Source organism: Scyliorhinus canicula, chromosome 6 (genome assembly GCF_902713615.1).
Source record: "Scyliorhinus canicula chromosome 6, sScyCan1.1, whole genome shotgun sequence".
Lineage (NCBI taxonomy): Eukaryota > Metazoa > Chordata > Chondrichthyes > Carcharhiniformes > Scyliorhinidae > Scyliorhinus > Scyliorhinus canicula.
The window spans coordinates 30,318,852-30,335,427 of NC_052151.1; the positions used below are offsets into that span (position 1 = coordinate 30,318,852).

Below are 16,576 nucleotides of genomic sequence, written 5' to 3' on the forward strand. Positions count from 1 at the left end.
CGGACGTGCTGTGCTGTACCCGAGCTTAGCTGACCAAAGGGGGGTCCTCAGACAGGGCGGGTCCTCAATGCCGTTTCTCCACTGCCTGAGTAACCTGAAATGAACGGGCAAGAATGTAGTCATATGGAATTGCAGCCTCTATTCCCAGAATAGAGGGGCACCTAAAAAAAAGGGAGGAGCCAAGATGCTCCAACATCTGTAAGCAGAAGACAAGTCGTGAACATTGTCGGTTCACCAGAGGACATTTCAACTGAGTGAAGTTTTCAGAAATATCGGCGGACAAACTAATGTGCATGTGAGGTGGTCAGAAGCTTTTCAGCTGAAAAGTAAGTGGCCGATCTCCAAATCAAACATTTAACATACAAACAAACAAACATCCGTGCAGGTTCCATCAGAAAGGACAGCGCTTCTCTCAAGCGGTTCCTCTTTTTACATCATCTGGACACCTCACTTCTCCTCATGCTCTGCGAACAGGGTCGCAAAGGGGTTGCCATGTCGGGAGTCAGACATCAAGTCATCCTCTTCTCCCGGATCCCATACCCTTGTATGGATCAGGCATGCAATCTTTGCATTGTGTGACCGGGTGTCACTCTCATCATTGCGGACAAGTTGCCAAGAATTGTCCCTGTGCCAAATCGTGGGGTCTAAAATTGAAGGAGCGTTGTCGGGGTTGTCAGTGTTGGGTGGTGGATGTAGGTATGGGTCTGGATTTTTAATGTAGGTGATCTTCATGGGGTCATTGGAGTCGGGGTTGTAGTCGCTGAAGTGGGGGCTGTAGGGTGGAGTGCTGTGGCTGTCCTCAGTTTCACTGTCACTGTCTCTGCTGTGGCAGCTTGTGGGCGTTCCGGGGCGTGGTCTGAAGTCAGTGGGCGGAGTCGAGGTCGAATCCGATGAGGAACTGGTCTGTGAGGGGGAGGGTGGAAATGTGTCTCTTGTGGGCGGAGCGAGGTGTTCTGCTGCATCCAGCAGGACATGGTGCGTGTGGTTTGACTGTGTTCCATAAGCCTTCAGCTGGTTAATATGAAACCACGCAGTCTTGCCATTCGGGTATTTTATTCTGTATACTGAGGGGCTGATTTTGTCCGAAATTGAGTAGTGGGCCGGAAAATTTAGGAGCCAAAAACGTGCTGGGGTTATAAACCGATAGCATAACCTGTTGCCCAACCTGAAATTCTGTGGGGTGTACATTCTTGTTGAAACAGGCCCTGCTCTGTTTCCGTCGTTTTCCCAATGTTACTGCGGCTGCTAACTGTAGACCTCACAGTTTCAACTAATTCTTTGACTGCGTTCTCGTGTGTGAGAGCCGTCACTTCTGGGCTGGTCATGTCCAGTCCTAAAAGGAATTCTGATCCTTTCATAGGACGTCCGGTCATGAGTGTGTGTGGGGTGAAACCTGTAGATGATGAAACTGTATTTCGGATGAACATTAGTGCGAATGGGAGCACTGAATCCCTAGTCGAATTGTTCTCCTGTACCATCTTCCTAAGGGTCGATTTTAGGGTCCGATTCATGCGTTCTACTATCCCGCTTGACTGGGGGTGATACGCAATGTGGAAATTCTGTTTTATTCCGAATATGGCCAGGACGTTCTTCATGACCCGTCCTGTAAAGTGAGATCCCTGATCTGACTCTATACTTCTGGGGAGACCCCATCTCGTAAAGATGTGGTGGGTCAGGATCTTTGCAGCTGTCTTTGCTGTGTTGGTGTGTGAAGGGAATGCCTCTACCCATTTGGTAAAGGTATCTATGACCACCAGAACATATTTATAGCCATTCCTGCAAGGGGGCAATGGTCCTATAAAATCGATCTGGAGGTTTGTCCAGGGGCCATTAACGGGGCGAGTGTGGCTGAGTTGTGCCTTCTTTGAATACCTCTCCGGGTTATTCTGCGCACAAATTAAACAATTCCCAATATAGTGGGTTACATCTTGTCGTAAGTTGGGCCACCAACAGAGTTGTCTAAGGTGTCTTGTGGTAGGGTCGATCCCTTGGTGTCCATGAATGTCATGGAATAAGGCAATCATTTGATTCCTGTCCTGTTCAGGAACCACATACAATTTATCTTTAATGATCACACCCTCATGTGTGGTCAAAGCGTGTTTGAATCTATCGTACTGGGCCACAAAGTTTCCTTTAAAAATCTCCCAGAGATTTTCGTCCTGCTTCTGTGCCTGTACTAAATCTTCGATTTCTGTCTGCCTCCTGTACAGGTGCCAGAGTGTGGCGACTAGGGGCTTTTCACAGTAACTCTGTTGAAGCCTACTCGTGACAATAAACGATTATTATTATGACTGCCAGTTAAATGCCAAGCTTGGTTTAAATTCAAACCAGGTAGGCTGGCTCTTGGAAAAGCATTGCCTTGGGGATTTTAAAGTACCTTGGCTCGAATTTGAACAGAGCTTGACAATTAACTGTGTATTCTCCATGGCAGCGCCTCAAAAAATCAGTCCACTTGCCAGCCAACCAGCACTCGCTTCTCAAGAAGTCTAAATTGTTTGTCGTTTCATAGTACAGAACTTGAGTATTGCTGAAAAAGACATTTTCGTCAAAGTTTTTCATCTTTAACTCATCAGGACAATTGTAAGAACACCACTGTCAGGGAAACAACAGCTTTCTAATGTAAGGGAAGAGAGTGCTGACTGAATGGCAACTCAACTCTGATTGGTAGAGGCATTGTCATGGAGAATGCACCAATTGATGGTGACTTGACAGTTAAATATCAAGCATTGTGTGACTTTCCCCATTATCTTGGACATGTCTCTTTTTTCAGCGATGCTAAAGTTCTATACTACCAAATAGCTATTTATCAAGCAAATACTTTATTCGATAGGTTCTTTGGTATAACTCATTGAAAGTTCTTCCATAATTTGGTTGTTTCATCTAACAGGGATTTGAAGCTGGACATGTACATGGATTCTTATTGGAGGGACTACCCTTTCTTGATGAAGGCTTTGAAACAAACGTGTAAAATTGATCAAGGTAAAACTGCTTTTCATACCGGCTGATATGTGGACAGTTATCTCTGTCCTGGGTACTTAATTCATGGTACAACTATAGAGGATTCTTCAGGCTGGCACTGTAGAGGATGAACTGGTCTTACCATGTTGAGGCATTGAAATCTGTCACAAAAATATTTAAACAAGGCTGTGCATCGCATAGTTACATACATCTGTCGTGGTGCACATAGGCACCAACGATATAGGTAAAAGACAGGATGAGGTCCTACAAGCTGAATTCAGGGAGTTAGGAGTTAAACTAAAAAGTAGGACCTCAAAGTTAGTAATCTCAGGATTGCTATCAATGCCTCGAGCTAGTCAGAGTAGGAATGTCAGGGTAGATAGGATGAATGCGTGGTTGGAGAGATGGTGCAAGAGGGAGGGATTCAAATTCCTGGGGCATTGGAACCGGTTCTGGGTGGAGGTGGGACCAGTACAAACCGGACGGTCTGCACCTGGGCAGGACTGGAACCAATGTCCCGGGTGGGGGGGGTTTAGCTAGAGCTGTTGGGGAGGGTTTAAACTAATGTGGCAGGGAAAATGGGATCCAATGTAGGAAGTCGGAGGGAAGTAAAACGGGGCCAGAAACAAAAAGCAATAAGGGGGAAAGTGTAAGTCAGAGAAGCCATAGTCAAAAATCAAAAAGGGCCACGGTACAGGATACAGTGACTGAGGAAAGTGTGAAAAGGGAGGTGGCCAATGCAGGATTGAGCGTGTTGTACCTAAATGCGCGCAGTATACGGACATGTGAGCTTGTTGCGCACATTCAAATTGGCCGGGACGATGTTGTGGGCATCACACAGACGTGGCTGCAAGGGGATCAGGGGCAGGATCTAAATATCCAAGGATATATGTCCTATCGAAAGGACAGGCAGATGGGCAATGGGGGTGGAGTTGCATTGTTAATAATGAAGTTAAATCGCTAGCAAGGAGCAATATAGGATCAGAAGGCATAGAATCTCTGTGGGTAGAGTTGAAGAATCGCAAAGGTAAAAAGACCCTGGTGGGAGTTATGTACAGGCCCCCTTGCAGTAGTCAAGAAGTGGGGCAGAAAATAAATCAGGAGATAGAAAAGGCATGTAAAAAAGGCAATATTACGATAATTATGGGGGACTTCAATATGCAGGTGGACTGGGAAAATCAGGTTGGTAGTGGATCCCAAGAAAAGGAATTTGCGGAATATATAAGATGGTTTTTTGGAGCAGCTTATGACAGAGCCTACAAGGAAACAGGCAATTCTGGATTTAGTGATGTGTAACTTGATTAGGGAACTTAAGGTGAATGAACCCTGAGGGAGCAGTGACTACAATATGATAGAATCAGATGTAACAGTGTTACAATTAAATAAGGGTAACTACAAAGACATGAGGGAGGAGCTGGCCAGAGTTGATTGGAGAAGGAGCCGAGCAGGGAAGACAGTGGAACAGCAATGGCAGGAGTTTTTGGGGGTTATTAGGGAGGCACAACAGAAATTCATCCCAAGGAGTAGGAAAGATGCTAAGGGGAGGACAAGGCATCCATGGCTGACGAGGGATGTCAAGGACAGCATATAGGCTAAGGAAAAGGCATACAAAGTGGCGAGGATTATCATAGAATCATAGAATTTACAGTGCAGAAGGAGGCCATTCGGCCCATCGAGTCTGCACGGCCCTTGGAAAGAGCACCTAACTAATCCCACACCTCCCTCCACCCTATCCCGTAACCCAGTAACCCCACCTAACCATTTTTTGGGGTAACCAGAATTGGGAAGCCTTTAAAAGCGAGCAGAGGACAACTAAAAAAGCAATAAGGGGGGAGAAGGTGAAGTACGAGTGCAAACTAGCTAGTCATATAAAGTAAGATAGGAAGAGATTTTTTTTCAATATATAAAAGGTAAGAGAGAGGCAAAAATAGACATTGGACACTAGAAAATGTGGCTGGAGAAGTAATAATAAGAAACAAAGAAATGGCAGACAACTGAATAGTTATTTTACATCAGTCTTCACGGTGGAAGACACCAGTGGGATGCCAGAGCTCCAGGAGAATTAGGGGGCAAAGGTGAGTGCAGTGACCATTACTAAGGAGAAGGTTCTGGGGAAACAAAGTTCTGATGGTGGATAAATCACCTGGACCAGATGGACTACACCCCAGGGTCCTAAAAGAGATAGCTGAGGAAATTGTGGAGGCATTGATGGTGATCTTTCAGGAATCACTGGAGGCAGGAAGGGTCCCAGAGGACTGGAAGGTGGCTAATGTAACACCACTGTTTAAGAAGGGAGGGAGGCAGAAGACGGGAAATTATAGGCCGTTTAGCCTGACGTTGGTCATTGGTAAGATTTTAGAGTCTGTTATTAAAGATGAGATCGCAAAGCACTTGGAAGTGTGTCAGCACGGCTTTGTCAAAGGGAGGTTGTGTCTTACAAATCTGTTAGAGTTCTTTGAGGAGGCAACAAGCAAGTTAGACAAAGGAGAATCAGTGGACGTGATTTATTTAGATTTCCAGAAGGCCTTTGACAAGGTGCCGCATAGGAAACTGTTAAATAAGTTCAGAGCTCGTGGTATTAAGAGTAAGATCCTGGCATGGATAGAGGATTGGCTGACTGGCAGAAGGCAGAGAGTGGGGATAAAGGGGTCTTTTTCAGGATGGCAGTCAGTGACTAGTGGTGAGCCTCAGGGGTCTGTGCTGGAACCACAACTTTTTACAATATACATTAATGATCTGGAAGAAGGTACTGAAAGCACTGTTGCTAAGTTTGCAGATGATACAAAGATCTGTAGAGGGACAGGTAGTATTGAGGAAGCAAGGGGGCTGCAGAAGGACTTGGACAAGCTAGGAGAGTGAGCAATGAAGTGTCAAATGAAATACAATGTGGAAAAGTGTGAGGTTATGCACTTTGGAAGGAGGAATTTAGGCATAGACTATTATCTAAATGGGGAAATGCTTCAGAAAGCAGAAGCACAAAGGGACTTGGGAGTCCTTGTTCATGATTCGGCAAATGCAATGATAGCATTCATGTCAAGAGGACTAGAATACAAGGCCAGGGATGTACTTCTGAGACTGTATAAGGCTCTGGTCTGACCCCATTTGGAATATTGTGAGCAGTTTTGGGCCCTGTATCTGAGGAAGGATGTGCTGGCCTTGGAAAGGGTCCAGAGGAGGTTCACAAGAATGATCCAAGGAATGAAGAACTTGTCGTATGAGGAACGTTTGAGGACTCTGGATCTGTACTTGTTGGAGTTTAGAAGGATGAGAGGGAATCTTATTGAAACGTACAAGATACTGCGAGGCCTGGATAGAGTGGACGTGGAGAGGATGTTTCCACTTGTAGGAAAAACTAGAACCAGAGGGCACCATCTCTGATTAAAGGGACGATCCTTTAAAACAGAGATGAGGAGGAATTTTTTCAGCTAGAGGGTGGTGAATCTGTGGAACTCTTTGCCGCAGAAGGCTGTGGAGGCCAATTCACTGTGTCTTTAAAACAGAGATAGATAAGTTCTTAATGAATAAAGGGATCAGGTGTTATGGGGAGAAGGCAGGAGAATGGGGATGAGAAAATATCAGCCATGATTGAATGGCGGAGCAGACTCGATGGGCCAAGTGGCCTAATTCTGCTTCTGTGTCTTATGGTCTTATGGCCTTATCTGTTATTTTTATGTGTTGATTTCATACTAGTCCAAGGAGAGAAAAATATTGTTCAGCTTCCATTTTTGGGGGCTCATGTCAACGAACTACAATGGTGTTGGCGAAAGAGTAATGGATCATGTCACGTGCTTGGGAATTAATATGAAATCAGGGATTTTAAAGTGTAAGAAACGGGGTATGACTCCACAGCTAGCCGCATGAAGCCAATGGGCCGAAGGGCCTCCTGCTGGGCCATATGACTATATGAACCTTATAAAAGCAGGACTGCAGGTTGGTCGGAAGGAATGGGACTGAGGTAAATTGAACTGTAAAGCAAGCCCCACTCCAGGGACTTGAGTACATAACCTAGGCTGACACTTGAATTCAGTGTTCCGTGAATGCTGTACTGTTGGAAGTGCCATTTTTCAGTTAAATCAGCAGATGATGTTTTTTTTTTAAATGTATTTTATTACAAACATGTATCAAAACAGGTTACTTTGAACAAACACCCCGGGAAACATGCTTCCCTACAATCAACTATACAGTCTGCACAGATTTTTCCTCTTTGTCACCACCCCCCTTCCCCCACGACGAACAGCCCCTCAGACATGGTCGCAAACATCCCCCATCTTTCCTCAAATCCCCTCTGAAGAGCCCCTTAACTCATACTTTATCTTCTCTAATTGCAGCAAGTCCTCCAGGTCACCCTACCAAGCCCCTACCCCCGGTGGCAATGCCGACCGCCACTCCAGCAAAATTTGCCGCCGTGCAATCAGAGAGGCGAAGGCCACGACATCGGCCTTCCACCTCTCCATGAGCTCTGGCTTCTCTGAAACCCCAAATATCACCACTAAATGCTCCGGGTCCACCTCCTCCTCCACTATCCTGGCTAAGACCGCAAACGTTCCTGCCCAGAATTTTCCCAATTTTTCGCAATCCCAAAACATTTGCGGGTGATTCGCTGGCCCCTGTCCATACCTCTCACACTCATCTGCTACCCCCTGGAAAAAAAACACTCATTCTCGCCTGAGTTATATACACCCTGTGCACCACCTTAACCTGTATCAGGCTCATCCTTGCACATGAGAAGGTCCCGTTTACCCTTCGCAGTGCCTCACTCCACACTCCCCAATTAATCTCCTCTCCCAACTCCGCTTCCCATTTCTCCTTGATCTTCACCTGCTCGCCTCCCTGCTCCCCCAGCCACTTGTATATATCCCCAATCCTTCCCTCCCCATCCACATCCGGGAGCAGCAGTCGCTCTGGCAGGGTGTATCCCGGCAACAGGGCAGCAGGGTAGCATGGTGGTTAGCATAAATGCTTCACAGCTCCAGGGTCCCAGGTTCGATTCCCGGCTGGGTCACTGTCTGTGTGGAGTCTGCACGTCCTCCCCCTGTGTGCGTGGGTTTCCTCCGGGTGCTCCGGTTTCCTTCCACAGTCCAAAGATGTGCGGGTTAGGTGGATTGGCCATGCTAAATTGCCCGTAGTGTCCTAATAAAAGTAAGGTTAAGGGGGGGGTTGTTGGGTTACGGGTATAGGGTGGATACGTGGGTTTGAGTAGGGTGATCATGGCTCGGCACAACATTGAGGGCCGAAGGGCCTGTTCTGTGCTGTACTGTTCTATGTTCTATGTTCTAACCTAGGGAACCTCCTCGAGACCTTTCGCACAAATTCCCTAACCTGCAGATACCTGAACTCAATCCCCCTCGGCAGCTCTACCCTCTCCCTGAGCTCCTCCAGACTGACGAACCCCTCCTCCAAATACAAACCCTCACCTTGACCAGCCGCACTTCCCTCCACCTCCTGTATACTCTATCCATCCCTCTCCGGTTCAAACTCATGATTCTCGCAGAGCGGCGTTAGCACCGACATCCTTTCCACCCTAAAATGCCTCTTCAACTGATTCCATATCTTCACTGTGGACTGCACCACTGGGCTCCCTGAATACCTACTCAGAGCCATTGGCAATGCTGCCGTCACCATAGCCCTCAAACTAGACCCCTTACAAGATTCCTCCTCCATCCTAACCCACTCTACCCCTTCTCCTTCCCACCACCGCCGCACATTGTCCACATTCACTGCCCAATAATGAAAATGAAAATCGCTTATTGTCACGAGTAGGCTTCAATGAAGTCACTGTGAAAAGCCCCTAGTCGCCACATTCCGGCGCCTGTCCGGGGAGGCTGGTACGGGAATCAAACCGTGCTGCTGGCCTGCTTGGTCTGCTTTAAAAGCCAGCGATTTAGCTCAGTGAGCTAAACCAGCCCCTATGTTCTATGTTCTATGTATGAGAACTATATAATGAGAACTAATAATGAAGAGGTTTGGCAACGTCAACCCCACAAGTTGCCTCTGCATCTGTAGCAGGATCCTCCCCACCCTCGGCACCTTCCCTATATAAAGTCAGAAATGATTGTGTCCACTTTCCGAAAAAAGGCCTTCGTTACAAAGATCGGGAGAGCTTGAAAGATCAACAAGAAGCTCGGCACAATATTCATTTTCGCCACTTGGACCCTCCCCGCCAACGTTAGGTGTAGTGTATCCCACCTCTTAAGATCCTCCCCAGCTCATTCACTGGGAATACCTTGCTTTTCCCTACATTCAGCTTAAACCCTGAGAATTCTCCAAACCTCCCCAGCAGGCCCATAATCCTTCCCATGCTCTCCAACGGATCCGAAACGTGCAGCAAGAAGTCATCGGCATAGAGCCGAATCCCTCATTCCCTCATAAACCCCCGCCACTCTGCTGACCCCCTGAGAGCCATCGCCAATGGCTCTATTGCCAGCGCAAACAGCAGCGGCGACAGCGGGCACCCCTGCCTCGTAAATAACATGACCAGACTGATTCCCGATGAGATTGTCCCATGAGGAGAGATTGAGGAGACTGGACTTATAGTCGATAGAGTTTAGAAGAATGAGAGGCGATGTAATTGAAGCATAAAATTCTTACACGGCTCAACAGGGCTGATTGGGGAGGGCGATATTTCCCCTCGCTCGAGGGTTCTCGAACCGGGGAGTACAGTCTCAGAATAAAGGGCAGCACGGTAGCATTGTGGATAGCACAATCGCTTCACAGCTCCAGGGTCCCAGGTTCGATTCCGGCTTGGGTCACTGTCTCTGCGGAGTCTGCACATCCTCCCCGTGTGTGCGTGGGTTTCCTCCGGGTGCTCCGGTTTCCTCCCACAGTCCAAAGATGTGCAGGTTAGGTGGATTGGCCATGATAAATTGCCCTTAGTGTCCAAAATTGCCCTTAGTGTTGGGTGGGGTTGCTGGGTTATGGGGATAGGGTGGAGGTGTTAACCTTGGGTAGGGTGCTCTTTCCGGGAGCCGGTGCAGACTCGATGGGCCGAATCGCCTCCTTCTGCACTGTAAATTCTATGTAAAAATAAGAGGTAGTCCATTTCAGACTTGAGTTGAGGAGGAATGTCTTCAGTCAGATGGTGGTGAATTTTTGGAATTCTCTACGCAGGAGAGCTTTCGAGGCTCAGTCACTGAGTGTGATCCGGGCAGAGATCAATAGTTTTCCAGATATTAAAGATAACGAGAGGTATGTCGATGGTGCAGAAAAATAACATTGAGGTAGTAGATCTGCCGTTAGTTGAATGGTGGAGTGGGCTGGAGGGGATGCGTGTCCCATTTCTGTTCCTATGTTCATATTGCAGGTGGCAGCAAACATATTTGGGACAGAAAAAAGATAGACAGTGAAGTAACAAGTTATAGTATTTGAATTATTTAAAGTAATAGTTTGTCTTGGTAGTACATACAAACAAGGAGCAGGCGTAGGCCATTCGGCCCATCGACCTGCTCAGTCATTTAATGAGATCATGGCTGATTTGATACTAACTTCCTGCTACCCCTGGTAACCTGTCCTTTCTTACCAACAATCTACCCACCTCTGCCTTAAAAATATTCAGAGTTACCTCCTAATGGTGCATCTGTGACGTATGCGAGCCTGTTAGTGATCAGCTGTTTTATTTATCATGCTTTTCACCCGTTCCCCTCCCGATCTGAAGATTTTGATGCTTTGCCATGGTTGCTTGTTGCCATTCACTACTGTTGGGAGTGGCTGGTAGTCATATGTGAACTCTTCACAGTGAGTCGTCATAGCTTATGTAACCGTAGAAACAGCACCGGATTACAAAACCAGACTGATTCTGGAAGAGCACTGATTCTCTCCTTACGTCACACCAGTGTACTTGCATTGAGTGTTGTTTAATAGCAGAGAGGTGACCACAACACAGCTCCCTAACTTTTGTAGCATCTGAGATTGATAATCTTGACATTTCAATTGACACTGTGGGAACTCGAATCTATTTCTTGGTGACGATGGCAGATTTCCGCTCAGCTCACTTGGCCTTGGGTGAGGTCAGTATCGGTCCTGACTTGAACCTTCCTCGTCACTATGACTTGGCGATGCGCAGGGCAGTCCATTTATCCACAAATGGGGGAGCTACAGCTGAAGCAACTGAATGTAACAGTGATTATTCACTGATCAGGTTCTCAATGCGGATATGAATAAACTACTTTATTTTTGACAAACTTAAATCACTAAAATCTGCGATTGCCACCAGGAGCCGGGTTTAAACGGAAAATAATTATCTAAACTGTAGAGCATTTAGGAAGATGTAACATTTTAAGACTTTGCTTTGTGAACACAGCACAAACCAGACTCATGCACCAGCCGCCTTTCTTCACTGCTGAACCTCCAAGTATCTATCACTGGCTGAGCTCTTGTCTGAATGGTGATATGATGTCCCCTTTCCCTTACCTGCCTGGCATCTGTGAAAGAACAAAATTAATAGTGCAGGTAAGCCACCTTCTGCTCTACTTTTTCATTGCACAATATTTTGCGAAAAGTGATGGGGGATTGTTGAGAGAAGTTGACTTTGCAGTGGTATTCATGCTGATTACATAGTACTGTTGAACTGTCAACCTTTTCGGCAAATCGGTATCTTGTTTTTTTTTCTTAAGTATGCGAACAAATTGTCTAAAATGGTCAATGCATTGTTGATATTCCTCTGTATGATTTTCCGTCCAATAACGTTGTCCTTTCTAAAATGAAAACCCGTTGTTGTCAGCCATATTTTGTCAGGTTGTGTGGGACTGGGGTACAGGGTGTGGGGGGGACTGGGGTACAGGGTGTGTGGGATTGGGGTACAGGGTGTGGGACTGTGGTACAGGGTGTGTGTGTGGGACTGGGGTACAGGGTGTGTGGGGGACTGGGGTACAGGGTGTGTGTGGGAGTGGGGTACAGGGTGTGTGTGGGATTGGGGTACAGGGTGTATGGGGGACTGGGGTACAGGGTGTGTGAGGGACTGGGGTACAGGGTGTGTGAGGGACTGGGGTACAGGGCGTGGGACTGGGGAACAGAGTGTGTGGGGGACTGGGGTACAGGGTGTGTGAGGGACTGGGGTACAGGGTGTGTGAGGGACTGGGGTACAGGGTGTGTGAGGGACTGGTGTACAGGGTGTGTGAGGGACTGGGGTACAGGGTGTGTGAGGGACTGGGGTACAGGGTGTGTGTGGGACTGGGGTACAGGGTGTGTGGGGGATTGGGGTACAGGGTTTGTGGGATGGGGTACAGGGTGTGGGACTGTGGTACAGGGTATGGGACCGGGGTACAGGGTATGGGACTGGGGTACAGGGTGTGTGAGGGACTGGGGTACAGGGTGTGTGTGTGACTGGGGTACAGGGTGTGAGAGGGACTGGGGTATAGGGTGTGTGAGGGGGACTGGGGTACAGGGTGTGTGAGGGACTGGGGTACAGGGTGTGTGTGGGACTGGGGTACAGGGTGTGGGACTGGTACAGGGTGTGGGACTGGTACAGGGTGTGGGACTGGGGTACAGGGTGTGTGTGGGACTGGGGTACAGGGTGTGTGTGGGATTGGGGTACAGGGTGTGTGGGACTGGGGTACAGGCTGTGTGTGACTGGGGTACAGGGTGTGTGGGATTGGGGTACAGGGTGTGGGACTGGGGTACAGGGTGTGTGTGGGACTGGGGTACAGGGTGTCTGTGTGGGACTGGGGTACAGGGGGTGTGTGTGGGACTGGGGTACAGGGGGTGTGTGTGGGACTGGGGTACAGGGTGTGTGTGGGACTGGGGTACAGGGTGTGTGTGGGGGACTGAGGTACAGGGTGTGTGGGACTGGGGTACAGGGTGTGTGGGACTGGGGTACAGGGTTTGTGTGGGACTGGGGTACAGGGTGTTTGTGTGGGACTGGGGTACAGGGTGTGTGTGTGGGACTGGGGTACAGGGTGTGTGGGGGACTGAGGTACGGGGTGTGGGACTGGGGTACAGGGTGTGTGTTGGACTGGGGTACAGGGTGTGTGAGGGACTGGGGTACAGGGTGTGGGACTGGGGTACAGGGTGTGTGTGGGACTGGGGTACAGGGTGTGTGGGACTGGGGTACAGGGTGTGTGGGACTGGGGTACAGGGTGTGTGTGGGACTGGGGGACAGGGTGTGTGTTGGACTGGGGTACAGGGTGTGTGGGACTGGGATACAGGTTGTGTGTGGGACTTGGGTACAGGGTGTGTGAGGGACTGGGGTACAGGGTGTGTGTGGGACTGGGGTACAGGGTGTGAGGGACTGGGGTACAGGGTGTGTGAGGGACTGGGGTACAGGGTGTGGGAGACTGGGGTACAGGGTGTGTGGGACTGGGGTACAGGGTGTGAGAGGGACTGGGGTACAGGGTGTGAGAGGGACTGGGGTACAGGGTGTGTGAGGGACTGGGGTACAGGGTGTGAGAGGGACTGGTGTACAGGGTGTGTGTGGGACTGGGGTACAGGGTGTGAGAGGGACTGGTGTACAGGGTGTGTGTGGGACTGGGGTACAGGGTGCGTGGGACTGGGGTACAGGGTGTGAGAGGGACTGGGGTACAGGGTGTGTGAGGGACTGGGGTACAGGGTGTGTGGGACTGGGGTAGAGGGTGTGAGGGACTGGGGTACAGGATGTGTGAGGGACTGGGGTACAGGGTGTGTGTGGGACTGGGGTACAGGGTGTGTGTGTGACTGGGGTACAGGGTGTGAGGGACTGGGGTAAAGGGTGTGTGGGGGACTGGGGTACAGGGTGTGGGACTGGGGTACAGGGTGTGTGAGGGACTGGGGTACAGGGTGTGTGAGGGACTGGGGTACAGGGTGTGTGAGGGACTGGGGTACAGGGTGTGTGAGGGACTGGGGTACAGGGTGTGGGACTGGGGTACAGGGTGTGAGGGACTGGGGTACAGGGTGTGTGTGACTGGGGTACAGGGTGTGTGAAGGACTGGGGTACAGGGTGTGTGTGTGACTGGGGTACAAGGTGAGGTTGTGTGTGACTGGGGTACAGGGTGTGTGGGACTGGGGTACAGGGCGAGGTTCAGGGGACTGAGGTACAGTTGCAATTTTGGGTGAAATCTTAAATCTTGACATTTTTGGAGTGAGCGACCATTTAATACCCAAGACACATTTCAAAATTGGTCTGGTCCCTGGAGATGCGACTAAAAATAATAATTGAATTAGTTCTGAAATGGTTATGTGCCTGCACGTATTTCTGTAAGTAGTTTCAGGCACATTACAGAATCAGCATGGAGTTACTATCACACAATCCCAGCACATGTATGAAGCATAACCTTGTCAGCCAGTTTGAAGGAAATAATTTCAGTGCATCTTTTGTTGTTCTAGGTTTTAAACACCAAAATTGTAAAGGTACTGGACCATGGCAAGGCTTGAAAACAAGACAGTTCCTAAATTTATTGCAGGGAGTGAGAGTGGTTTTAACTGGGTTAAAAATTGACTTCCGTTTGAAAGCAGTTAAGAATAGATTTTCTGCTATCCAAATACCTTTTATTTTGTTTCAAAGTCATGGGGCGGGATTTTCCGTCAGCGGAAGCTGGAATTGGGAAAGGCAGTTGGGTGGAGAATCGGCTGCGAACCAGAATTGTGGCGAGTGGCGGACGCCTGCCAGAACGCTATTGACACCGGCTTGTACGCCGCACGGGCAGTAAGCAGTATTCGCATGTCATTAGCGGGTCTGACCCAGTATTCTCCAGGGCCAAGCGATGCTCTGCCTGCGCCGGGCGGAATACCGACGGCGTGCTTCACTTGTGGTTTTCACGAATCAGAAGCCGAGCCGATGAGGGAGAGAGCGGAGGTGCGACATGCAAGAAGCATGACCGTGGGCTGCAGGTCCTATCATTGGCAGGGCTGGAGGGGAGGGGGAGGGTGCAGATCAAGAGATGACCCCCACGGGATCAGGACCGCCAAGCTGCAAGGTCGCCAACCTGCTGTGCACCCCACTGACCGCCCACCGTGATCGTGGTTGTGCAGACTGACACCAGCTGTATTGGTGCCCCCACCCCAGCACCCACCCTCCACCCCACCAACTCACCCTTCCCGCTCCGACCCCCCCCCCCCCCCCCCCCCCCCAAAGGGCAGTCCCCACATTAGCTCCTGCAGGAGAGACCGGAGCTTACCGCTCGCATAGATAGCGCAATTCTGCAACTCATCCGCTTCATTCTGGATCACAACGTCTTCACCTCCGACAACAAGTTGTTCATCCAGACGCACGGAACAGCCATAGCAACCAAATTCGCACCCCAATATGCCAACATCTCCATGCATAAGTTTGAACAAGACCTCTTCACTGCACAGGACCTTCAACCGACGTTTTATACCAGATACATCAATGACGTTTTTTTCCTTTGGACCCACAGCGAAGAATCACTGAAACGACTACACAATGACATCAATAAATTCCATCCCACCATCACACTCGCCATGGACTACTCTCCAAAATCGGTTGCATTCTTGGATGCACTCATCTCCATCAAGGACGGTCACCTCAGCACTTCACTTTACCACAAGCCCACGGATAACCTCACAATGCTCCACTTCTCCAGCTTATACCCTAAACACATTAAAGAACCCATCCCCTATGGACAAACCCTCCGTATACACAGGATCTGCTCAGACGAGGAGGAGCATAACAGACATGAAATGAAATGAAATGAAAATGAAAAATGAAATGAAAAGAAAATCGCTTATTGTCACGAGTAGGCTTCAATGAAGTTACTGTGAAAAGCCCCTAGTCGCCACATTCCGGCGCCTGTCCGGGGAGGCTGGCACGGGAATCGAACCGTGCTGCTGACCTGCTTGGTCTGCTTTAAAAGCCAGCGATTTAGCCAAGTGAGCTAAACCAGCCCCATCTACCGACGCTGAAAGATGCCCTCGTACGAACGGGATATGGCGCTTGACTCATCGATCGACAGTTCCAACGCACCACAGCAAAAGACCGCACCGACCTCCTCAGAAGACAAACATAGGACACAACTGACAGAGTACCCTTCGCCATCCAGTACTTTCCTGGAGCATAGAAACTACGACGTCTTCTTCGCAGCCTCCAACACGTCATTGATGAAGGTGAACATCTTGCCAAGGCCATCCCCACACCCCCACTACTTGCCTTCAAACAACCGCGCAACCTCAAACAAACCATTGTTTGCAGCAAATTACCCAGCCTTCAGAACAGCGATCACAACACCACACAACCCTGCCATGGCAATCTCTGCAAGACGTGCCATATCATCGACATGGGTACCACCATTACACGTGAGAACACCACCCACCAGGTACGCGGTCCATACACATGCGACTCGGCCAACGTTGTCTACCTCATACGCTGCAGGAAAGGATATCCCGAAGCGTGGTACATCGAGAACATGCAGACGCTGTGATAACGGATGAACGGACATCTCACGACAATCGCCAGGCAGGAATGTTCCCTTCCAGTCAGGGAACACTTCAGCAGTCAAGGGCATTCAGCCTCTGATCTCCGGGTAAGCGTCCTCCAAGGCGGCCTTCAGGACGCGCAACAGCGCAAAATTGCCGAGCAGAAATTTATAGCCAAGTTCCGCACACATGAGTGCGGCCTCAATCAGGACCTGGGATTCATGTCGCATTACATTCATCCCCCACCATCTGGCCTGGGCTTGCAAAATCCTACCAACAT

The 16,576-nt window shown here is 49.3% G+C and overlaps 1 protein-coding gene across 1 annotated transcript in view; it reads left to right on the forward strand.

The window, feature by feature from the left end:
• anapc1 (anaphase promoting complex subunit 1) overlaps positions 1-16,576 on the forward strand; it is a 309,365-nt gene that overhangs the window by 62,934 nt on the left and 229,855 nt on the right. Inside the window, exons 20-21 of the mRNA XM_038799110.1 lie at positions 2,888-2,979; positions 11,255-11,403. Of these exons, the coding sequence (XP_038655038.1) occupies positions 2,888-2,979; positions 11,255-11,403 (241 nt within the window). The remainder of the gene's footprint in view (positions 1-2,887; positions 2,980-11,254; positions 11,404-16,576) is intronic.